This window comes from Eleutherodactylus coqui, chromosome 1, assembly GCF_035609145.1.
Source record: "Eleutherodactylus coqui strain aEleCoq1 chromosome 1, aEleCoq1.hap1, whole genome shotgun sequence".
Lineage (NCBI taxonomy): Eukaryota > Metazoa > Chordata > Amphibia > Anura > Eleutherodactylidae > Eleutherodactylus > Eleutherodactylus coqui.
The window spans coordinates 487,069,304-487,095,545 of NC_089837.1; the positions used below are offsets into that span (position 1 = coordinate 487,069,304).

Consider the following 26,242-nt stretch of genomic DNA (forward strand, 5'->3'; position numbering starts at 1 on the left):
AAGGATGGGAGGTGCAGATGTGATTATACTGCGGGGGAAGGATGGGAGGTGAATGTGATTATACTGCGGGGGAAGGATGGGAGGTGCGGATGTGATTATACTGCGGGGGGAAGGATGGGAGGTCAGATGTGATTATACTGCGGGGGAAGGATGGGAGGTGCGGATGTGATTATACTGCAGGGGAAGGATGGGAGGTGCGGATGTGATTATACTGCGGGGGAAGGATGGGAGGTGGATGTGATTATACTGCGGGGGGAAGGATGGGAGGTGCGGATGTGATTATACTGCGGCGGAAGGATGGGAGGTGAGGATGTGATTATACTGCGGGGGGAAGGATGGGAGGTGGATGTGATTATACAGCGGGGGAAGGATGGGAGGTCAGGATGTGATTATACTGCGGGGGAAGGATGGGAGGTGGATGTTATTATACTGCGGGGGAGGGATGGGAGGTGGATGTGATTATACTGCGGGGGAAGAATGGGAGGTGCAGATGTGATTATACTGCAGGGGAAGGATGGGAGGTCAGATGTGATTATACTGCGGGGGAAGGATGGGAGGTGCGGATGTGATTATACTGCGGGGGAAGGATGGGAGGTGCGGATGTGATTATACTACGGGGGAAGGATGGGAGGTCAGATGTGATTATACTGCGGGGGAAGGATGGGAGGTGCGGATGTGATTATACTGCGGGGGAAGGATGGGAGGTCAGATGTGATTATACTGCGGGGGAAGGATGGGAGGTGCAGATGTGATTATACTGCAGGGGAAGGATGGGAGGAGGATGTGATTATGCTGCGGGGGAGGGATGGGAGGAGGATGTGATTATACTGCGGGGGAGGGATGGGAGGTGGATGTGATTATACTGCGGGGGAGGGATGGGAGGTGGATGTGATTATACTGCGGGGGAAGGATGGGAGGTGCGGATGTGATTATACTGCGGGGGAAGGATGGGAGGAGGATGTGATTATGCTGCGGGGGAGGGATGGGAGGAGGATGTGATTATACTGCGGGGGAGGGATGGGAGGTGGATGTGATTATACTGCGGGGGAGGGATGGGAGGTGGATGTGATTATACTGCGGGGGAAGGATGGGAGGTGCGGATGTGATTATACTGCGGGGGAAGGATGGGAGGAGGATGTGATTATGCTGCGGGGGAGGGATGGGAGGAGGATGTGATTATACTGCGGGGGAGGGATGGGAGGTGGATGTGATTATACTGCGGGGGAAGGATGGGAGGTGGATGGGATTATACTGCGGGGGATGGATGGGAGGTGGATGGGATTATACTGCGGGGGAGGGATGGGGGGTGGATGGGATTATACTGCGGGGGAGGGATGGGAGGTGGATGGGATTATACTGCGGGGGAGGGATGGGAGGTGGATGGGATTATATTGCGGGGGAAGGATGGGAGGTGCGGATGGGATTATACTGCGGGGGAGGGATGGGAGGTGGATGGGATTATACTGCGGGGGAAGGATGGGAGGTCAGGATGTGATTATACAGCGGGGGAAGGATGGGAGGTCAGGATGTTCTTATACTGCGGGGGACGGATGGGAGGTGGATGGGATTATACTGCGGGGGAAGAATGGAAGGTGCAGATGTGATTATACTGCAGGGGAAGGATGGGAGGTGGATGTGATTATACTGCGGGGGAAGGATGGGAGATGCGGATGTGATTATACTGCAGGGGAAGGATGGGAGGAGGATGTGATTATGCTGCGGGGGAGGGATGGGAGGAGGATGTGATTATGCTGCGGGGGAGGGATGGGAGGAGGATGTGATTATGCTGCGGGGGAGGGATGGGAGGAGGATGTGATTATACTGCGGGGGAAGGATGGGAGGTCAGATGTGATTATACTGCGGGGGAGGGATGGGAGGTGGATGTGATTATACTGCGGGGGAAGGATGGGAGGTGGATGTGATTATACTGCGGGGGAAGGATGGAAGGGGATTATACTGTGGAGAGGGGTGGATAATGTGATTATAATGTGTGCATTATACTGGAGGGCGGCATTCTGGACAGTGATTTGTATAGTATAGTGCTGTATAATATATACATTTGGAGACTAGAGTTTTTATTCTGCTCCTAAATGCTTAGATTCGCTCCTAGGTAATTTTGTTGATTGGAGCGCCCAATATTAGCGTCTCTTGCCTCTTTGAGGGGGCTGTTCTGTCCATAGGATAGGAGCATATAATTGTCGGGGGTCCGCCCCCTGGGGCCATCAACCTATAGGCAGAGAGAACCCCTTTTGCTGAGTTGTGCAGGAGGAGACCCTCCCAATGACCTAGAAGGCTCTAAGACGTGCGGGCGTCTCAAGTAGCATGTTGATGCGCTGTCCCGGCCTCCTGTTACCACGACACGTTTCTATTTATTTCTTACATTATTTTTATCTTTTAAGGCTTTTCCTACCGTTGTTTGGAATAATTTAGGTACGAAGTGTTTCCGTTAATCCGCGCTTTCTAGCGTGTGGCAGAGGTCAGGAAGTTCTCTTTTGAGGCCTGCCATGTTCTGAATAGGTTAAGAAAACAGGATGAAAGAGGAGCGGAGCTGAAAGCTTTCCTAATTGATAACCACCCGCTGCTTCCACTGGTTTTGCAAGCCCAAATCTCAGAAACCGACTGCGAGGAAATATATTTTTTACTCTCCCTATCAAACCGTACGGCTTCTGTGCTTTCTAGTTTCCTGCCGCTCCGCAGACCTGATCTATTAGGTTTTTATCTTTCCTTCTCCGTATGAGTGCGGCACACACAGCTAGACCGCTCCTCTGATATTAGTGGCGGAGAGACGGCACGTAATGGAAGTCGGCGGCGCTCCATCACCGTAATGAACTTCTCGCAGAGTTGTTTTTACATGTTTGATATGCATTGTCTGGAAACACGCAGTCCGTCCCGCCGACCCTACAGACACATTACAGACAGTATGTATGACACTTGATGGTCTGTTCTCCATCGTGGGGGATCTTCAGACCCTCTCTTGACAGCTTGTATATATTTAATACAAATATCCTGCGGATGAGATCTAAACATCCCCGAAGATCAGGGATTACATGCTGATTGGACGGCGCCAGACTGCGGAGTCTGAGAACTGGGGTCCGGTGTATCTAGGAATGAAGGCCCATTCATTTCAGTGTGACTAATGTTGGTATCTGAGTGCCTGAACTCTATCTTCTGTGCTCCCCTGTGGATGGAGCATAACTTTTGTGGAACAACCCCATGAAAGATGGTCATAGCAGTGTCCCTCCCCTACAATAGCAACTATGTTCCCCTTTCTCCCCAGCAGTCACAGCAGCTGAGCGCTATACCAATCACAGCAGGTTTTCCTAACTTATTTAGTACTCTAAAGCAATAGCCTTACCCATAATAGTTGCAGCAGGCCCCCTCTTTTCTGTGCTTTACCAGTAGTCGGGGTGGGCTCCTCTCTTTTCTGCGCTTCCCCAGTAGTCTCAGCAGCCTCCCCCACCCCCCTCCTTTGGTGCTTCCCTATTAGTTGTGGCAGACCCTCCTCCTTTCGGTGCTTCCCCAGTAGTGGTGGCGAGTCCCCCTCATTTCTGTGCTCCGCCAGTAGTTACAGTGTGGCCCCCCTCCTTTCTGTGTTTCCACAGTATTGGCGGCGGACCATTTTGGTACCTCCTCAGTGGGCCCCTCTCCTTTCTGTGTTTCCCCAGTAGTTGCAATAGCCCCCCTCCTTTCGGTGCTCACCCAGCACTGGTGGTGGACTCCGCCCCCTCATTTTGGTACTCCCCAAGTAGTCGCAGTGGGCCCCCTCCTTTCTGTGCTTCCCGAGTAGTCGCAGTGGGCCTCCTCCTTTCTGTGCTTCCCGAGTAGTTGCAGTGGGGCCCCTTGCTTTCTGTGCTTCCCCAGTAGTCGCAGTGGGGACCCTTCCTTTCTGTGCTTCCTCAGTAGTCGCAGTGGGGACCCTTCCTTTCTGTGCTTCCCCAGTAGTCGCAGTGGGGACCCTTCCTTTCTGTGCTTCCCCAGTAGTCGCAGTGGGGACCCTTCCTTTCTGTGCTTCCTCAGTAGTCGCAGTGGGGACCCTTCCTTTCTGTGCTTCCCCAGTAGTCGCAGTGGGGACCCTTCCTTTCTGTGCTTCCCGAGTAGTCGCAGTGGGGCCCCTCCTTTCTGTGCTTCCCGAGTAGTCGCAGTGGGGCCCCTCCTTTCTGTGCTTCCCGAGTAGTCGCAGTGGGGCCCCTTCCTTTCTGTGCTTCCCGAGTAGTCGCAGTGGGGCCCCTCCTTTCTGTGCTTCCCGAGTAGTCGCAGTGGGGCCCCTCCTTTCTGTGCTTCCCGAGTAGTCGCAGTGGGGCCCCTCCTTTCTGTGCTTCCCGAGTAGTCGCAGTGGGGCCCCTCCTTTCTGTGCTTCCCGAGTAGTCGCAGTGGGGCCCTTCCTTTTTTGTGCTGCTTGAGTAGTTGCAGTGGGGCCCCTTCCTTTCTGTGCTTCCCCAGTAGTCGCAGTGGGGCCCCTTCCTTTCTGTGCTTCCCCAGTAGTCGCAGTGGGGCCCCTTCCTTTCTGTGCTTCCCCAGTAGTCGCAGTGGGGCCCCTTCCTTTCTGTGCTTCCCCAGTAGTCGCAGTGGGGCCCCTTCCTTTCTGTGCCTCCCCAGTAGTCGCAGTGGGGCCCCTTCCTTTCTGTGCTTCCCCAGTAGTCGCAGTGGGGCCCCTTCCTTTCTGTGCTTCCCCAGTAGTCGCAGTGGGGCCCCTTCCTTTCTGTGCTTCCCCAGTAGTCGCAGTGGGGCCCCTTCCTTTCTGTGCTTCCCCAGTAGTCGCAGTGGGGCCCCTTCCTTTCTGTGCTTCCCCAGTAGTCGCAGTGGGGCCCCTTCCTTTCTGTGCTTCCCCAGTAGTCGCAGTGGGGCCCCTCCTTTTTGTGCTTCTTGAGTAGTTGCAGTGGGGCCCCTTCCTTTTTGTGCTTCTTGAGTAGTTGCAGTGGGGCCCCTTCCTTTCTGTGCTTCCCCAGTAGTCGCAGTGGGGCCCCTTCCTTTCTGTGCTTCCCCAGTAGTCGCAGTGGGGCCCCTTCCTTTCTGTGCTTCCCCAGTAGTTGCAGTGGGGCCCCTTCCTTTCTGTGCTTCCCCAGTAGTCGCAGTGGGGCCCCTTCCTTTCTGTGCTTCCCCAGTAGTCGCAGTGGGGCCCCTTCCTTTCTGTGCTTCCCCAGTAGTCGCAGTGGGGCCCCCTCCTTTCTGTGCTTTCTCAGTAGTCGCAGTGGGGCCCCTCCGTTCTGTGCTTCCCCAGTAGTCGCAGTGGGGCCCCTTCCTTTCTGTGCTTCCCCAGTAGTCGCAGTGGGGCCCCTTCCTTTCTGTGCTTCCCCAGTAGTCGCAGTGGGGCCCCTTCCTTTCTGTGCTTCCCCAGTAGTCGCAGTGGGGCCCCTTCCTTTCTGTGCTTCCCCAGTAGTCGCAGTGGGGCCCCTTCCTTTCTGTGCTTCCCCAGTAGTCGCAGTGGGGCCCCCTCCTTTCTGTGCTTTCTCAGTAGTCGCAGTGGGGCCCCTCCTTTCTGTGCTTCCCCAGTAGTCGCAGTGGGGCCCCTTCCTTTCTGTGCTTCCCCAGTAGTCGCAGTGGGGCCCCTTCCTTTCTGTGCTTCCCCAGTAGTCGCAGTGGGGCCCCTTCCTTTCTGTGCTTCCCCAGTAGTCGCAGTGGGGCCCCTTCCTTTCTGTGCTTCCCCAGTAGTCGCAGTGGGGCCCCTTCCTTTCTGTGCTTCCCCAGTAGTCGCAGTGGGGCCCCTTCCTTTCTGTGCTTCCCCAGTAGTCGCAGTGGGGCCCCTTCCTTTCTGTGCTTCCCCAGTAGTCGCAGTGGGGCCCCTTCCTTTCTGTGCTTCCCCAGTAGTCGCAGTGGGGCCCCTTCCTTTCTGTGCTTCCCCAGTAGTCGCAGTGGGGCCCCTTCCTTTCTGTGCTTCCCCAGTAGTCGCAGTGGGGCCCCTTCCTTTCTGTGCTTCCCCAGTAGTCGCAGTGGGGCCCCTTCCTTTCTGTGCTTCCCCAGTAGTCGCAGTGGGGCCCCTTCCTTTCTGTGCTTCCCCAGTAGTCGCAGTGGGGCCCCTTCCTTTCTGTGCTTCCCCAGTAGTCGCAGTGGGGCCCCTTCCTTTCTGTGCTTCCCCAGTAGTCGCAGTGGGGCCCCCTCCTTTCTGTGCTTTCTCAGTAGTCGCAGTGGGGCCCCTCCTTTCTGTGCTTCCCCAGTAGTCGCAGTGGGGCCCCTTCCTTTCTGTGCTTCCCCAGTAGTCGCAGTGGGGCCCTTCCTTTCTGTGCTTCCCCAGTAGTCGCAGTGGGGCCCCTTCCTTTCTGTGCTTCCTCAGTAGTCGCAGTGGGGCCCTTCCTTTCTGTGCTTCCCCAGTAGTCGCAGTGGGGCCCCTTCCTTTCTGTGCTTCCCCAGTAGTCGCAGTGGGGCCCCTTCCTTTCTGTGCTTCCCCAGTAGTCGCAGTGGGACCCCTTCCTTTCTGTGCTTCCCCAGTAGTCGCAGTGGGGCCCCTTCCTTTCTGTGCTTCCCCAGTAGTCGCAGTGGGGCCCCTTCCTTTCTGTGCTTCCCCAGTAGTCGCAGTGGGGCCCCTTCCTTTCTGTGCTTCCCCAGTAGTCGCAGTGGGGCCCCTTCCTTTCTGTGCTTCCTCAGTAGTCGCAGTGGGGCCCCTTCTTTCTGTGCTTCCCCAGTAGTCGCAGTGGGGCCCCTTCCTTTCTGTGCTTCCTTAGTAGTCGCAGTGGGGCCCCTCCTTTCTGTGCTTCCCCAGTAGTCGCAGTGGGGCCCCTTCCTTTCTGTGCTTCCCCAGTAGTCGCAGTGGGGCCCCCTCCTTTCTGTGCTTTCTCAGTAGTCGCAGTGGGGCCCCTCCTTTCTGTGCTTCCCCAGTAGTCGCAGTGGGGCCCCTTCCTTTCTGTGCTTCCCCAGTAGTCGCAGTGGGGCCCTTCCTTTCTGTGCTTCCCCAGTAGTCGCAGTGGGGCCCCTTCCTTTCTGTGCTTCCTCAGTAGTCGCAGTGGGGCCCTTCCTTTCTGTGCTTCCCCAGTAGTCGCAGTGGGGCCCCTTCCTTTCTGTGCTTCCCCAGTAGTCGCAGTGGGACCCCTTCCTTTCTGTGCTTCCCCAGTAGTCGCAGTGGGGCCCCTTCCTTTCTGTGCTTCCCCAGTAGTCGCAGTGGGGCCCCTTCCTTTCTGTGCTTCCCCAGTAGTCGCAGTGGGGCCCCTTCCTTTCTGTGCTTCCTCAGTAGTCGCAGTGGGGCCCCTTCTTTCTGTGCTTCCCCAGTAGTCGCAGTGGGGCCCCTTCCTTTCTGTGCTTCCTTAGTAGTCGCAGTGGGGCCCCTCCTTTCTGTGCTTCCCCAGTAGTCGCAGTGGGGCCCCTTCCTTTCTGTGCTTCCCCAGTAGTCGCAGTGGGGCCATACAGATGACATAATAGTCCATACAGATGACAGTCTCCCGCACGCCCCATCCGTGTGGTGTGTGGGAGACTGTCATCTGTATGGACTATTCTCCTGGGAGACTTGCAAGACAATAGGGCATGCCGTAATCTTTCTGCCTCGCAGCGGCTCTGTGAAAGAAGAAGCGCCCATAGAAATATACCATCATGAATAACGGGTTCTTTTTCTTTGTGTCTCGCAATGCACAAACCTCGTGCACGGATATCGTCCGTGTAAGTACGGCCTAACATGGCGATGGAGCTCTCTGCACTAGGATGTTTCTCCCCTTCCAGCTCTTTAGCACCGAGCTTCCTCTAGACTGCCTGGGTAGGGCTGTCAGAGCCGAGCCACCATCTGTGCAGTGCACATAGCGGTGTGGAGGTGCACCGGAGCACAACCGCTGTTGCTGCCTGTGTCCTTTGGGGCAAGTGGAGAGCTGGTCCTTCTGACCTCCTTCGTGGACCATATAAAATGACGTGGCTGGCCGGATTCGGGCCTTGAGTTTGACACGCGTGCCTTAGAATATCTTTGCTTGCACTTAGCCGTAGAAACTTGTACCGAGACTTGTCTAAGATTAGTCCAGGTTTGCCGTAGGGAAGTTCAACCTTCTTAATGCCAACCCCTACCTTCTTGATCTGAGCGAGGTCTGTGTGGGATCGGATACGGCTCGGCTGTGACTTGCTTCGTCTTTGGATGCTCGCTGCGTACGAATGATGCGTCCTGTGCGGTCGGACGCGGTCAGTGCTGCATCTTCTCATGGCGCCCCCCCGGACAGGGATTTTCTTACGGCCATGTGTGGGAGTCCGTGACCTGTGACTCCTTGCATTGTTATGGAGTCTCAGCTACCAGAAATGTTGCGGCTTGTATTAAACCGTGGCAGGAAATCTATGGCGTTTGATAGTTTAACGTGACCCAGTTTTAAAAATCGGCGTTTCAACAGCGCCTGTTTTTATAGGTATTTTACCTCTCTAGATAGTAACTGGATCCACATTCCTCGCTTGGTTCCGTATGTGACAGATATTTGGGTGTTGTCCTTCGCAGGGTTTGGGGTTGCCTGCTCTACTTTAATTTTTTTTTTTTTAATGTACGGAATAGGTTATTCTAAGCATTTTTGTAATATGTTTGATGCGCTTGTTCTATTTTTCTTACAAACCCCAGGACTGAGCAATCTAACTTTACTGCACTGCATAACAGTAGAGGGCGCTCCATCCATGTGTGTCTTTACTCTCAGACACAACTGTTCCCATATTACAGTTTATTAATAAAATGCCCGTAATGTATATATGCCCTAGATTTAATGGCCCTATATCCCACCAGCCCTGGTGTTTTACTCCTCTTCCCACACACATGCTGCCATTCCTGGGCGCTGTGAAGGAGAAGCCCTTCTATTCTGCAGACAGCGTCTCTTCCTTTCAGCGCTCACTCCCTGCCAGACCCGATGCACTGACAGGGCCACAGAGTTGTGACATATAGTAGTATACACCTGAAAAGTAGCCCAAGCCTACACTCTTATGAAAGCTGTCTAAAAAAAAATCTGGCTTTGTTGCCCATTGCAACCAATCACAGTGCAGCTTTAATTTCTTATACTGCTGAAAGCTGCGCTGTGATTGGTTGTAATGAGTGGTGCTGGACTACTTATCCATCGCCACCCTGTGTAAGAACAGTAAAGATGGTGCTGCTATTAGATCGCAGAGTGAGGAGTTGGGCCCTTTAATCCAGCGTTGTGGTTGGTGCCTCTTGTTTTATTAATTTGCTATTAGTCGAGCCATTAACCTTGTGATTTTTAGCTGGCGATGCTCATTTAGGCAGCTCTCTGGCCGCACACGGTCCCACGAGGGCGTATGACACACAGACTCATTAGACACTAATTTGTTTGCAGCGTCTTGCGGTATTCTTCCACGCTCCTCATGGCGAGTTATTCTTTTGCACAGTCATTACTTGTCGGAATATACGGCTTCATTCGGCTGACCGCTTTACCGCGAGAAGGGCGGCGCTGTACGCGTTTTCCATCAATACAGACTGAGCTACAACATTTAGGATTCCTTGTAGCAGCGTGGAAAGTTCTATCTGTCCATCACGGACTCCCACATAGACCGGACCATACGCTGCCCATCACCACCTATACTCGTCTGCAACCTAACCTGAATTTAAAGGGAATGAGTGTATTGCCTAGGTTTTTACTGACAAATATTTATCTTTTTGTAATCTGTTTTTATTTTCAGATTTTTGGATTTTTTTTATTTTTTACTTTTTTAGTTCCGTTTTCTATATGTCACTACGGGGGCTGCCATCTTGGCCGAGCTACTGTTCACATGGGTAGAGGAGGTATGCTTTACGGAAGCCACATTGACGTATGAACCTGTAGACACGAGACACATTCACTTCTACGGGATAGTGTAGTGGACAGGCTGTGCAGGGAGGGGGAGGAGGTGAGCTGTGACCATCAGCTATTGTGAATAGTGGATCCTATGTTATCTACATACAGGCGTCACCTCTCATTGTAATCCAGCCTGTGTTTTCATTTCTACGGAACAGCAAGTATCAGATTGGTGGTAGACAGGAATTTAGGATTGTTTTTTTTTGCAAACCCCTTTTGCGCTATGGGACGTGGATGTACATCCTGTGTCCACGGGGTTAATATGGCGGGGACTCATAAGCGGAGCCCGTTCCATACACGGCCGATGTCGGCTGTCTTTGACAACAGAATCCAGGCTGCAACAATGGTGATCAGCGGTCATGCTGATCACAGCTGTTAACCCTTTATGTGCTGCTGTCTATTCTGACATGGCGACAAAACTTACGCCTCATGCCCACGGCCGGGTCGGATTCAGACTGCGAAATCTCACAGCAGAAGAAACCAGGAAGCCAATGCAGGATATCGTACGTGAGATATGCTGTAATGCGTGGGCATACATGATCACGATGATGTGCAGCTCCACACGCCGCTAAAAAAAAAAAATGATACCATGCGGTCATGGGTGTCTGGCTTTATTGGGGAAGCAGTCGTCAACTTTTTTTTTTTTTTTTTTTGCAGCCCTCACTGAGCGCACCATTTTAATAGTAGCAGCCAGACCCAGAAGTAGTCCTGTATCTTCATGTGCTACAGGCTAGCCACACCCACCCGCCCTCCAACCAATGTTTAGGCAACTTTCTCTCTATGTACAGTAATAAGCAAAGAATTATCAATCATTGGCTGGAGTGTGGGGTGGGTGTGGCTAGCCTGCAGCTCATGAATATCCAGGACTACTTTAAGTAGTCCTCTATGCATGTGGTGCTATTGTGCAATTTTCTCCAAAAAATGTCAAGGGAAAATTCAAGACCTGTGAGGGTCCCAGAGGTCAACGCCCATTGATTATAAAGTGATGGTATATCCCAGTGACCTGCCATCCCTTTATAAGGTGGGAATGCCTCTTTAATTTCCTGCACATTTTAGCTACTTAGATCGGACTGCCTTTTCATTGTTTTTGTGCGGACTACTGACTACTACATTTTTTTTATATGCAGACCTGAAACAACACCACAACCCGTCCTTCTACTCAGCGAGGAAGAGATGAACAAGCTCGGTGCCAAGATTGTCAAGGCCGAAATAATGGGGAACACGGTAAGTCTACATAACCGTTCCCTCCGTAACTCAAGTATCCTCAGAAGTGTCCGTTTTTACCTTTTTGAAGGCCTCTATCTATAAGATTCAGCGGTCGTACTTGTTACACTGGATGTATTCTTTACATTTATTACAATGCACATATGAAGCCTCGTGTGGCAAGTGTTAAAGGGGTTGTCCCGCGCCGAAACAGGTTTTTTTTTTTTTTCAACCCCCCCCCCGTTCGGCGCGAGACAACCCCGATGCAGGGACCTAAAGGAAGCTTACCGGAGCGCTTACCTTAATCCCCGCGCTCCGGTGACTTCAATACTTACCGGTGAAGATGGCCGCCGGTATCCTCTTGCTCCGTGGACCGCAGCTCTTCTGTGCGGTCCATTGCCGATTCCAGCCTCCTGATTGGCTGGAATCGGCACGTGACGGGGCGGAGCTACACGGAGCTACACGGAGCCCCATAGAAGACTGCAGAAGACCCGGACTGCGCAAGCGCGGCTAATTTGGCCATCGGAGGGCGAAAATTAGTCGGCTCCATGGAAACGAGGACGCTAACAACGGAGCAGGTAAGTAAAAAACTTTTTATAACTTCTGTATGGCTCATAATTAATGCACAATGTATATAACAAAGTGCATTATTATGGCCATACAGAAGTGTATAGACCCACTTGCTGCCGCGGGACAACCCCTTTAAGGCAGCAGTATGCAGTCCTAAGCTCTCGCTCACGACCTGAAGGTTGAGAGTTCAATGGGGGGGAAGTAGAAGATGACTGGGGAAGGGCAATGGCAAACCACCCCGCAAAAACAGTCTGCCAAGAAACGTCACGATGTGACTCGGTGCTCGCACCAGGGGACCTTACCTTTACCCTATATGCCGTACATACCACATGGCAAGAAAGAACATTTCGTTCATATGGGCATTACATCCATGGCTATTTGTTTGGCGTCGGTCAACCTGCCCTCTTGCTGCTTCTACTGCTCAGATGTTTTCACTAAATGATAGAATGTGGTTGTAGGATTGTCTGTTCTTTCTCAAGGGCTTAAGTGAGGACAGACATTGATATTTGGGTAATCGGGCTTAACTTGCTATTGGCTTTCCAGTTCATCCAAAAGGTTCTTGATGGAGTTAAGAAAAATGTAATTCATTTGAGGAGTAATTGACATATCAGCTGCAGTACTTGACATTCTGTGCTAAAGAACTTCTCATTAAAGTTTACCTAACTTTTCAGATGACTTCTCAAAATAAGCTGCCACGTGTGCGCATGGGGAATAACTTTATTTCTGGCCATTATATGACTTCTATATGGAATGTATTACCAGTTGTCCCCTTTAACAGGTTCTACATGTAATTCTCAGTCTTTCCTGAGCTGGAGAGTGTAGACTAGTTGTTGCCATACATTCCGCACACAGAAGAGGGGATTCTGCTCCCCTAACATTATCATATACAAAGTAGCAGCAAGGAGGACAGTATACAGCGACACTAAGTAGTGTATCTGTGAATCTAATACTAGGGTAAGATGAATCACTCTTCTTCTGTCTTTCTCCTCCTCCCCTCTCCTTTCCATAGACTTTTGTGGGCAGCATGAGACTGCACCAAGCAAAGACCCCTGCACACACACAAACGCTGACTGTATTTTTGTCTCGGCGTCTGTTACTAGAGATGGATTTCACACGACAATCGACAGTGTTCACCAAGTTAGAAGGAAGATGGACCCTAGCGCGAAGCACTTTAGACCGATTTTCCAAGACAAAAACATAATTTTAGGTTAATAGTCATTTGCATTTTTGCTAGTTGTCACATTGGCTATCGCATACGTTCAAGTTTGTTAAAAAGTTAGTGACCATTTAAAGTGTATTTTGGTTTTGTTTGTCAGAATTATTTTATGCACTGGTGTCCTCCTGAGCTTGTGCTTACATGGCAGCCAATCAGAAGAAGCAGAGCTGCTGCTTATGCAGCTCAGCTAGAGTCGCTAGGTATAGCTGTGCCCTAAAGTAGTCTAACTAAAAAACAGCCAACAGTGAAAAAAATAAATGACCGCAAGCAATGGGCCCAGTGGAAATGGGGGTTTTCATACTATGGTTGACGTCCGTGGACAACCAAGCTAATGAGGGGTGTGTTTTTTTTCTGAGTGGCCAGGTGACAGAGGCAATATCACTATTGAAAACTAATATGGCTGACAGTGCTGTAAGCCAATTACTGATGTCTCCTTCCATAACTTGGCCCTAATGCGACCTATCCTGAGATCCATGGCATGAAAAAAAGTTTGATGGCAAGTGCCGTTTGTCTGCCATCTATCAAGAAGTAGTAGTAGAAAAAAAGTTTTTTTTACTGTATGGCTCAAGAATGTTTTGTTCATGAAACATTGGAGTCCTAAAAAGGGTTATCAAGAGAAGAAAGTACCTGGCCGAATCCGTTTTAGGTTCGACCCTTTCTTCTCCCTCCCATTTTCTATGACATCATCGCTGATCGGCAATTCAATAACTAAGCCAGCTCTGTAACGGCCGATGACATAGAAGGGGGCTGGCTTTCTTATTGAAATGAGCTGTAGAGCCAGCCCACTATGATGACGTCACCGACCACAAGAGGTCGGCACAGTTCCACAGGACCTGGTGTTGGGGCCAGGAGTGGAGATACTGGACCGGGACTGGATTCGGTAAGTATTTATCTCCTAAGATATCGCCTTTAATGAAATTTAGGCCGGAGTACGGGCGGACTCGTCTATATTTTCTGTCACAAAAACTGATGTATAAAGAATTTGTACCGCAGAATTCTTGTGTTTACAAGAGCCAGACCCTAAATCAGCGTATAGTATCGTTTCATGACACTTTTTTTGTTTTTCGACTGTTTTTGTAGAGGGATTATACTTTCTTTTAATCACCCAATATCTGGAGGCCACGGGGGCAAAAGCGCTGCAGCCATTAATTCTCTCAGCCACCGTTGGTCCTGAGTCTCTGCACTTTTATTAATGTTGTTATTTCCAGCAGTAATAAAATCCCACCAGGGTGCCATATAAACTAATAATGTGTGCAATGGTATTCGCACATAACCGCAAAATTAATCGCTTAATTATGTAACAAACTTGGCAGTAATGGGTAGATGTTTGTATTATTGCAGAATATCAATTAACTGTCTGGAGATTGATTACCCGCCTCGTATATTAATTTAAATGTTTTATTTTTTATTACACAGATCTATTAAAGCATTTGTAGCTTTGTGTATATGTTTTGTTCGTGGCTATACTTAAAATAGATAGGATCAGTCCTAAATCTTGAATGTGTTTTTTGTTTTTCATGTTAAATCTAGTGTCATCAAAGTTAACGAGACTTTTTGGGACTTTTTAAAAAGGACATGTAATGGGCCGAAAATACTAAAAAAATGAAAACTAAGCAAGACTCACTAAATGTCTCAGAGCTGTAGTGCAGCTGGCTTGATCCCTGCTTCTTTTGTCGCAGAAGCTCCTGCAGCAGTCACATGCTGATTATCATTCACGTGATCACGGCACCCGGTCCCTGGCTTCAGGTGTCAAGTGTACACGAATTGCATGTAAGGGGCTAGCCTAAAGGGTTAAAATGTTGCCATATAGAAGGACTGTGACTTGTGCCAAAATTGCTCTTTACTCCAAAATTTGTGCCAAATTTCAACACATTGGAACTGAGCATGCTCAGTAGGAACTTTCTAGAGTCTGGAGACCTTTTTGTGCAAAGTCAGTGGAGAGACCATGTCGAGCAGGGGGTGCTGCTGAAGCTGAAGCCTGAGAGAGCTGAGGAGCTACTGAGAGAGGATTGTGACTGCCTACGGAGTCAGTGAAGACAAAAAAAAAGTGACACTTATTGGGCCTTCCAGCATTTATGCCTGAGTGTATGGCACATGGGCATAAAAAAAAGCACATGCATAACAAAATCGCATGCAACGCACACATATACACGCAATGAAGTTAGTCCATTTTTTTCATGGATGAAAATTACAAACATTTGTGTTAATGAGCTCTAAGACACAGGAGAGGCGAGAGGCTGCGTCTGTGCAGCAGCATGCATGTCACAGGCAATGTATAAGCTTCAGCCCACTGCAGGTAGGGGTCAAAAAGATTAATTGGCAAGGTATTTACATTATCTCTAGTAAACGGGAAGACGCCTGGAGGAGATTTATGTTCTATGCAAACTTTGTTCTATTGTTTGAAAGTGGGATAATAGCTAATATAGCTGAGTTTACTGTTCCTAAAAAGGTTTTTACAGTGCAGTGATACAAGAATAGAAGATGTGCTGCTGCATAATAAGCAGATTTACAATTTACTAGGAGAGTTGGGTGACATCCCGTGTGGGAGCTGTAATAGCTGGCATATTGCCTCTCACGGCTCTCGTAGTAACAAAGAGAATTAAAAAAAAAACTTGAATAGAACTTTTGAAAACCCATCGGTGGTGTTCCTCTGGCAGGTGGCGCAGGTCCCCTGCTGATGTATGCACAAACTAGTATCTAGTTAGAAGTCACTCCGTGTGTTGTGTTCGCTTCACTTTTATCTATGGAGTTTATTTATTCATGGGTCTGTACATTATTTTCAGTGCGACGTCTTTTTTTCGTGGTCTAAAACAGCATATATATTATTTATTTTTTTCCCTTTTTTATCATGGCCATTTTGTTTTCTATTCACATTTATTTTCAAATTCGGATTATTTTTATTAAAGTTTTATATTTTTGAATACAATTACCCTTTTAATTTATACATGAATAATATACATATAACCTATTGCACCATAATAAACTCCTAAATATCTTAGAAGTCTAAAAAAAATGGTGAATAGAATACATACTGCAGAGTATTGAAGCATATAAAGGAGTTGACATCAAAACCATTTTAATAAGATTTCCTCTGCCAATTATCAACAAAGGGAGACCTCATTTTTGAACATTCCTACTGATGGAAACAAATTGGCATAAATATAGTCTTGAGGCTTAGAAGATACCACAACTCCCAAATTGGGATCTAAAGGCCTGTTCACACGCAACGATTAGCACTCAAAATTCGTTCAAACGAGCGAAAGTGAGTGATAATCATTACTTGTAAACATGCGGCTGTCATGCGCTATTCGTTCCCTTTTCGCTTATTGCTGAGCTTCAGCCTGCATAAAAAATAGTCTTTAGGTAGTTCGCTTTTCGTTGTATTTGAATGGCATTTGTTCAGTCTTTTAAAGACTGAAAGACTTGAGGTGAGGGTGATTGTTTGCTGTGCTAAAACACAATGATTACTTCTCTACTCGTGGGGGCAGAAGACAATGAGTTTTCTTCACACTAATTAAAAACCTGCCAGACAGAGTTTTCCTCGTATAAACACACGTCCACCTGAGCAAACAACAAATAGAGTGCTAACTTTAGCTAATAAGGGAAATGAAGAAGATTTCAAATGATTATCTGTACATTTTAATGTTCAGCATTTTATGTAAAAAAAAGTTGTTCAAACAATACAATTTTTGCATGCAAAAGGGCCTTAAAGGAAAACTTATGGATTAACCCCAGTTAATAGTAAAACAACAGATCTGCATACAATGAGATTCATTCCTCAATATCTCCAATCCAACTATGTCAGGTGATTACTTTATCAATCCAGCCACAGGTTCAATTGCCAAGGCGAAGAAGAGAGGACAGGGGACACCCCTACTTTGTTTTCCTTCTCTTACACCATCCATCCCGAAATACAACCATTAACCTTCATTCTTGCCCCCAGCATTGAATAGAGCAGTTTAACCCATGCCCAAAATTTCTCACCGAAATCCATCCTATGAAGAGCAGCTCACAAATAATTCTATTTTATGCTGTCCAAAGCTTTGGCAACGTCAAGTGAAAAAGCAGCCATGCTCCCACAAACTCAATATCTGAAGATTCTGATATACCGTATATACTCGAGTATAAGCCGAGTTTTTCAGCACAGAAAAATGTGCTGAAAAAGCCCCCCTCGGCTTATACTCGAGTGAGGTAAAAAAAAACCCCTCAATACTCACCTCTCAGCGGTGTCTGTGTCCCCGGCACGATGCTTTCCCTGGTGGTGTGGCAAGCTGCTTCAGTCTTCTCCCCGCTGTCATCTCCCTGGCTTGGTTCTGAAATCCCCGCCACCAGCGCTGTGTGAGGAATCGCTGTGATTGGATGGAGCGCCGGCCAATCACAGCCGGTGCTCGATATAAACCAATCACAGCTATTCAGAATGACATCACTGATTGGCAGTGATTGGTTTATTGAACGCAGGCTGCGGTTGGCCAGAGCTCGATCCAATCACATAGCTTCCTCACACAGCGCTGACTGCTGGGATTTCATAACCAAGCCAGGGAGATGACAGCGTGGAGAAGACTGAAGCAGCTTGCCACACCACGGGGGAGAGCATCACGCCGCTTTTTTTTTTCTTTTTTTTTTTTTTTTTTTTACCTAGTATAAACTCAAGTATAGCTAGGCTTATACTCGAGTCAACAAGTTTTACCAATTTTTTGTGGTAAAACTTATTGACTTGGCTTATACTCGAGTCGGCTGATACAAGAATATATACGGTAACCTCTTTAGATTAATAGAGATTGATTTATTCGGCATAAAGCTGTATTGATGCTCATTATTAAATGAGTCATTACTAGACTTAATCTATTTGCAAGTACCTTCGCCAAGATTTTAACATGAGTGGTCAACACCTCTCAGATGATCCGCAACTTGAGACTGCCTCTTTACAGTTAGTTACCTTCCAAGGAGTGGGAGAATGTACATGCATTGTCAAAAAAAAAATCAAGCACCTAGGAGTTATCATTATGCCTCAAAACTCGGCATCCAGTTACATCTCATGCACATATGTAAATTATTAGAGTTTTGGTGTAATTAGACGAATGGTCTTGCCACCTGAGGCCCTAAAAGTAGCTCCACCATTGGCCTATAAAAAAAAACTCTGCGGCTGCTTGGGTGTAGTGGACTTCTTTTTCGCTTATGTAGAGCTTGTTGGACCAGTAGACATGCCTTAACCAGCTGAAACCAGGGGGCACATTATTAGAATTCGAAAACCTGGATGGTCATAAAGACAAATTGCCCGCCTCCTAGGCCATACTGACAGAACTATTAGGAGGTCTTGGGACAAGTGGATGCATGAGGACACACAAGGCGACTAGGATCTCTCTCACGCTCCCCCGCATTGTGCTTGGACGAGTAAGCAGTTACTCGAAAAGACCAATGCCCTCTCTCGAGCATCAGCCTTAAACGAGCGTGCTCGTCTCTAGATTTAACCTCTGAACTCTATCCAAACCAAATCCCCCACCAGTTATAGTCAACGACAAGCAGAGACAGTTCATGGTAGATATCCCACTCTTTGAAATAGGCATTCCTTTTATGCTTCCTTTTCAGGAGATCTAAACTAGAAAATGTATTATGTGAACTGGAATAACAAGAGTATCGTCGAACTTCTGGGTTTCTCAACCTCTGCAGATCATATAACCCTAATTCCATTAATCATCATGCAAAAGCATTTGGGAAAGGAGAAGCCACTATAGGGCCTTTATTAAATCTATCCAAGCAGGGATCCCAGACCATTAGTAAAAACACACACAATTTACATAGGAACAGCAGGGTAATATATCCACGGATTACATTGCTGCTTTAATACATTTGCTGGAATATGAAGGGGAAATATATCTGTTGAGCAATACGTCTAAGACAAACAAATTTGCCCATGGAATCTATTATAGATGACTTGCATGTAAAAGAGAGATGAATGAATCGGTACATTTAAAGAGATATTATGGATCTGTGCATTTACTCCACACGAAAAACGTGAGTACACAGAACAGAAAGAATGTGCCCATACAGAACCGTGAAGCAAGTGTACAATATCTCGGCGTAGCATCAGGTGAAGGTGGTTTAGCAGGAACTCTGTGCTTCCAAAGCGCTGCGGAATAAGTTGGTGCTATACAAATTAAAATTATAATTATTATAACTCTATAAGCCCTTTTCACAGCAAAGAAGGCTGACAGTGTCTTCCCCAATAGTCGATTTCAGCCACCACTCAAAAAATTCTTCCACCCTTTCATGGAACCCCCACCAGCCCCGAATTATTTTTATTTTTATCGAGATAATCTGTTTTATATTGCTAAGTACGGATACATTGCTTGCATTTACTACGGTAATTGTATCCTGCATTGGAATACTTTTTACTTCCATTAATATGTGTCTCTGCTTTCGACCGTCTTTCAGTAACTTTCTGCCAATAGTTTCTTAGGAATCTAACATCCTCTTTCCGGCTACCAACACAGTATTGTTTTTGTCACAGCTAGAAAAACATCACGTTGGCCCCCTGCACATGGGCAGAAATTCTGCAGAGGGATTTCCCACAGAATTTCCGGCCGTGCCTGCCTGCATAGGATTGCATTGCAAAACACAATCCCATGCACACAGCCATGATTTGTCCACGTGAAAACACAGGCGGAAAACAAATCACGGCACGTTCTATTTCTGTTCACGTTCTGCGAGACCTGCACAGAAATATCAGTAGTGCACAAAGCAGCCGGTGCATAGCAGAGACGGGAGATGCCGGGAACGGGTAAGCCGCAGGCCTCTGCAGGGGCACGGGTTGGCATCCCGCTGCGAGAATTCTTGCAGCGGGATCCGACCAGTCCGTCTGCAGGCGGCCTTACAGTAGATTAATTTTGTGTATCATTTTGCATATTTACATCACCAGCTTGTGCTGAAATGGCCTGCATGATAGTATCTGCAGAGCCAGATGAAGCATATAAAACAGGGCCATGCTTACTTTTCTAAATCACGGAGTGAGGTATTAAACGTCCCATCAAAGGAGGCAAATGTAGCTGTAGATGTTTCATGAGCATTTCTTTCCAGGGTTTGCAGGAGCAGTTGAACGAGCAAGTTCTGCCAACCTGTTCCCCGCATCACATCATTTTTCGGTAAATTGATCACAACGATCAAAGCGTTCTGTGCATTCTTTACTATCATCCCTTCAAAATATTCAATACTGCCTCCAATGTTGTGTGAGCAGCCTCACAGTGAAAAGTATTCGCAGTACCGTTCACATATGTCGGCACTTTAGCAGCCAGGCAACTCGGTTGTTGTTTGTCCCCCATGAGAACAAAGGATCGGGCGTGCTGCAACACAACATGACTGATCCTTCTTTCCTCTGATATCTGCTGTCAGTAGAGGTTTGGGACATCCTCAGACACATTAGGTAGTCGACATGTTCCAGAAGAACTGGCATTTTCAGTCGGGGCTCATCTAATGTATATGGTCAGCTTAACTGTAATTGACTCGTCTCACAGCTACAGATCTATTCAGTGCCAACATCACTCATTTGGTGAGCTATGCCGTTTTCTTACCACATTTGCACTATTTGCATAACCCGGCAGTGAAAAGAATGCAGTAGGCTAAGCAACCAGAATAAGGTGCAGAGCAAGTGTCCACGCAACGCAAACAATGCTGAGCGTTCCTTTGTAGAAGAATACACGTGGTTGGGACGTGGTTGTGGATGAAAGGGGTTTCCCAGCCCTAATTTTAGAGGGGTTTGCCTCGTCTAAACTATTGATATCCTGTTCTTCAAGATGATCGGCAGAGGTCCTCTACTTGAGACCCCCAATGATCAGCCGTTATCTGACACTTTATCACTACAGATGCAGCTAGAAGCTGACAACTCCGTCCACATTGCAGAGGCTGAAGTCAGAAATACAGGTACAGCTCCCGTTGAATAGATTATGAACCCAGGCTGCTACACTGTGGACAGAGCCCTCTGCTTCTGGCTCCGTCCCCAATGACAGCGAGCCAGATAACTGCTGATTGCCAGGGGTCCCGAGCAGTAGACCCCTGACGATCAGCTATTCATGATGATCCTGAGGATAGCTCATCAGTAGTTCAGATATGGGCAACCTTTTGCAATAAAACTGCTAAATCATTTAGCAATTAACTTTTAATTATTTTTTTGGCCTTTTAGAGCCCCTTTTACTTAGCATCATGTGCTGCTTTCTGTCTTACAGGAGCTGGCTGCAAAACTCAAAGCTCAATTGGAAGAAGCTCGTCAGCAGAAACTGAATCAACCACAAAACCCCGGGAAAGAGAGGAGAGAAAAGTCAGAGGTAAGAAAATCGGAAGGCAATTTCTGTAACCCTCATGTGTCTGTATTATAACGTGTAGTTATTAGAAAACTTCGATGGACAGCGATGTACTTGGGCCAAAAATGACTTGTGTGTAATGATTAGAGATGAGCGAGCGTACTCGGAAAAGCACTACTCGCTCGAGTAATTTGCTTTATCCGAGTATCGCTGTGCTCGTCCCTGAAGATTCGGGTGCCGGCACGGAGCGGGGAGCTGCAGGGGAGAGCGGGCAGGAACGGAGGTAAGATCTTTCTCTCCTACTCTCCCGCCCGCTCTCCCCTGCTCCCCGCTGCGACTCACCTGTCAGCCGCAGCGGCACCCGAATCTTCAGGAACGAGCACAGCGATACTCGGATAAAGCAAATTACTCGAGCGAGTAGTGCTTTTCCGAGTACGCTCGCTCATCTCTAGTAATGATATATCACTCTGCTTTGCAAGCATTGCCGATCTGGTATCCCCAAGTTCTTTTCCTTGAGCTATATCCCAAAGGGCTTTGAACTCGCTGCACCCATTGAAGTCAAGTGACAGCAATTGATTATAAAAATAGCCATTTTTTTCAAACTCATGAGGAACTTTGAAAGTGGAGAAATAAATTGGAACAGTTTAAAGTAACAGATGCGGCCATTGTATTTAATCCCCGACAACTTTCATTCTGCAGGCAAAGGATAGTACAGTTTTGAATTAAAAGAGCTGGCTCTACTTCAAATACATAGTAACCTAGTATGTTAGGCTGAATGAAGACAATGTCCATCTAGTTCATTGTCTTCATTCAGCCTAAATAGCTTTAGCTCCGGCCCTATCGATGCTACCAACATACCTTTTGTTATCATTTGCTCTCTGATTGTCACACACAGGGTTTTTTTTTCTCAGAAAAGGAGTGAAAAAATGAGAACTTGCTCATTCAACCACTGCTATAGTGTTTAACCTCACAGGTGCTTACATAGGTTTTTACATAAAAAAAATAAATTCTGGAATAAAAAAAAATATATTTTATATATAATATCTATCCTAAAATACTGCCTGTACAAGCTAAGGTGATGGGAGGACAGTATTAGGGCGACATTGCCCTGCTCCCCGAACAGGGTGCCGATGTGAAGGCATCCAGTGCCACCACGTGTGGAACTGTATTAAGCCCTGTCTGTGGCAATATTGAAAATTACTATTAACTGTAATACCGAAGTATTGCAGTATATAGTGTAAGCAATCTAATGATCATAAGCTCAAGTCCCCTGTGGGGGCTAAAAAGTGTAGAAAATTTTAATAACCTTTTTTTTAAATAAAAAATAAGTTCTTGGAAGACGGGACAAAATAATGAATGAAAAAAATCAAAAATCTCTGGTCGTAAAGGGATTAAATGAGAAAGTAGACTTTACTTTTGCTAGCTTGTTGTGATCATCCCTCACATTAATATAATTCCCTAATGTATTAAAGTGGTCCCAAGCATGGAGCGCCAAATATACGTTAACTATTGAACTGTAATGTAACCTACGCCACCATGCATTATGTTCTGTATGTCCCTTGTAGTCTTTACTTTTTATCTTTTAAGTAACAGAAAACTTTATAATTTGTTTCTTAGTCTTGGAGCAGAGTCATTAGGAATCCTGTCTGAGGATCCAGCCAGGCATATCCGCCCAGATTACAATTGATTTTTGCATTATTGTGTTAAATGGAATGAATAATGTGTGTAATCTTGGTCGGGCTTTATCAATAGCCATGCGACCCTGCTTGTAGTATGAAAGGCTTGATCTTTTAGCAAGCGGGTGGCTGTAAAAACTGTGGAGGAACTACAAGTCACAGTCTTTTCTGTGATCTAGTGATATCGCCGTGATGAACTGAACCCGTGCCCTTGTCGGTTTAATACACTTAAAGGGGTTGTCTGGTTGTAAACTTTTCATGGCCTATCCTCAGGATAAATCATCAATAGTTGACTGGCAGGGGTTCGTTGCCAGGGCTCATTGACGACTAGCCGGGACAATGAACTCATGTACAGAACCGAATTCTGCAGAAAGCAGACAGCTCCATTCTTACTGTAGTGGTCAGACTTTATATTGCAGGACAAGTTCCCATTGAAATTAATGGAAAAATTGCCTGCAATACCAAGCTTGGCCACTGCAGTTGGAACGGATCTGTCTGCTTCCTGCAGAAATCACCTGAGTTCACAAGCACGTTGGCCTGATCGTCAGGGTTCAGAGCAGCAGATCCTACGGAAATGTTGGCTTTGCAGCAATCTCTTCCACAGTCAATCGGTGGTCCTCCATAATCCCTTTCTCCACTCGCCATATCATGTTGTCAGACTAGCTGGTGCGTGTCTGAAGCTCCTTTAGGTTCGTCCTCACATGATGTTCAGCCTACTTAGAAGTTTTGCACCCATGAACGCACATTTTTCATGTCTGTAACCTCTTCACCGCATGTCTCATTTAACTGAAGTCGAATGTTGACGGGTGTCAGTCCACACAAGTGAAGAAAACGCATGAGCGCTGTGCTTGGAATGTGAACGTCACTGTTTTATGTATTAAAAGCTCTTTAACTCCAGCCGCTGTTGCATTGGTTTCCTGCATTGGATGATGCCATCTGTCTTGCTCATCCCTGTAGAATGCCCACTAGAGATGAACGAGTATACTCGCTAAGGCACATTACCCGAGCGATTAGTGCCTTAGCCGAGTATCTCCCCGCTCGTCTCTAAAGATTCGGGGGCCGGCGCGGGTGACAGGTGAGTTGCGGCGGGGAGCGGGGGGGGGAGAGAGAGATCTCCCCTCCGTTCCTCCCCGCTCTCCCCCGCTGCTCTCCGCCGGCCCCCGAATCTTTAGAGACGAGCGGGGAGATACTCGGCTAAGGCACTACTCGCTCCAGTAATGTGTCTTAGTGAGTATACTCACTCATCTCTTAAGCCCACATATTTTAAACTATGTCCTATTTTTCTTTCTGCTCCTATTTCCAAAAATAAAATTAGTTGACCTTGAATGCACCTTGTTAAGGACCCATAGAATGACCGGGTCTCAGCAGTGACTCAACGTTATTGGTCTTTTACACTTCCCAGCACAGACATCACACTATAAAGAAGCAGCACTTGGGCACTGCTGAGACCCCTACATTCTGATCAGTGGGGCTCCTTGCATTCTAGAATGGGCAGCAAGTTCATGAACCTGTGTGGCCGGTTTCACATTGCCATAATATGTCCCCATTTCCCCTCACTTCTACTGATCCATACCTATATGAGCACAGAACCGTATGGGTATGCAAGTCTGGTTCAGTAGAACTGCAGGGTTGTGGCTATTATATGGACGCTAAAATGCTGAAACTAGCATAATAGGGACTAAATACCCCAACAAAAAGAGGATACGTTTTGGGTAGCTATTTAGCCATCTGTACACTCGAGCGGCTAAGCAGTTGACTCTCAAACTCTTGATACTGAATGATAAAGTATATAGTAATTCTTCCAAGTAGTAACTTTATCTCGAGTACCCTGTTCTGAATATCAAAGTATCTTCTGTATAAATGAATCACAAATTTCTTTTGGTAAATTAGATTCTACAATAATTACCTTGAGGCTTCATCCTGCTAAAAAATTAATGAATCAATTAAACTTGTCTTTCATCTCTAATTTCATTATTTATTAGCGTTTAAAGCATTGTTCTCTCTTGGTTATTACATGTAAAAAGTTTGAGTTTGTTCATCGGGAAGATGGATATGGCAGAAGTTAAAGGGACAATAACCCCAAAAACATTGAAGAAAAAAAAAGTTGGCAAGAATTTCTACATCTTCCTCGGCAACTAAGATCCGTTCTTTGCAAGTTTGATGGAGGATTGGTTGATTGATGGGGCTAGCATGTGGAAGCTGAAACACCCTGTGTTCCATAGAACTTAAACGGGTGTTCTCATCTCAGCCAAAGCTGATTGCTATGGGAATGTTGCTGTCTTATCTTCAAGAGGGCTGGGAGAGCGAGAACGGCCAAGCATTGCTTCACTACACTACTTCCATAACTACCATAGAAGTGAATGGGAGTTAAAGAAACAGTGTAGCACCATGCTGATTCTGTGGGAGTTACAGAAAGTGTGCTTGGAAGTTCCCATAGTTTCTGACCATCCCTGGTAAGTGCATACAGCCAGACCAGGGCGGTGGTGGACACAACTCAAGATGGATGCATGTCCCACCTCTGCATCTATCAGATCTTTATGGCTTATCCTGTGAATATGCCATTAAAAGTGGAGATGGAAATACCCCTCTAAAAGCATGGAAGACCATGTCCGCACCAGGTAGCTTCTAAATCATCTTTATTAGGTCCCAATAACAACATTAAGGTAGCAATATTGGTGGACAAGTCATCACTTGACTGCCATGTTTCATACCTCAAGGTGGCCATAGACAATGCATAAAGGTAGATTGGGGAATTGTTGAATGACCGATTATGTTGGGAGAACAAGCATTACATTGATGCAGCCATATAGACATTTTAGTCCATAAAGGCCATTACAGTCATTCGTTTGGCCATGCACGGTCAAAGATGCTGAGCGAGGGATGAACAATCTTTCACTATGGAACATTCTTTCACAGAATGATCATTGAGGTAACAGCGACCTCCCAAAGTACGAAAGACTATCGAATTAAGATTTGAACACCGCTGATGACTTTCCAGACAATGGCTGTTTTTCATTGGTCAGCCAAAACCAATATTTGTTGTTAAAATCCAGTAATCGATCAAATGTTATGGGAATAATCATCCCTTTTGATCAACTTTAGACTAATATTTATGGCCACCTTTACTCGTAGTTTAATCTCTATCTGATTTCTCCATTGTTTCCAACCTTAACGAACTGGGAGGTCACTAGAGAAGAAGCTGGGAAATCTAAAGGCTTTCTCTACATAGCCTGTATAGTTCATATGCTTCTAAGAAGGTCCAATGAGCTACTAGATGGAGGCTCTAATAAAGTGGCCAATTAGCGGGATGCTATAGTTTATGAAGCAGATTCCCTAAAGTAAATGGAAACTTTCCGGCTGCTGTCCTTTCATCTTATGCCCTACAAATGAAAAGACTCCATTCTAGAAAAGTTTATTTTTGCCTTCCTACCAGAAGTCCCTATTAGTTGTTATGAGAAGTGAATTAATTTTCTCAGTTTCTTTTACCGTTAAAGGCAATTAAGTTCCACCATGGAGCAACACAATGTTAATTGCTTCATCCTTATTTGTATCTTCTGACAT

General features: G+C 47.0%; 1 protein-coding gene across 1 annotated transcript in view; it reads left to right on the forward strand.

Annotated features, from left to right (window-relative positions):
• CWF19L2 (CWF19 like cell cycle control factor 2) overlaps nucleotides 1-26,242 on the forward strand; it is a 149,417-nt gene that overhangs the window by 48,491 nt on the left and 74,684 nt on the right. The window contains exons 9-10 of the mRNA XM_066586248.1: nucleotides 10,853-10,949; nucleotides 20,931-21,029. Coding sequence (XP_066442345.1) covers nucleotides 10,853-10,949; nucleotides 20,931-21,029 — 196 coding nt within the window. The remainder of the gene's footprint in view (nucleotides 1-10,852; nucleotides 10,950-20,930; nucleotides 21,030-26,242) is intronic.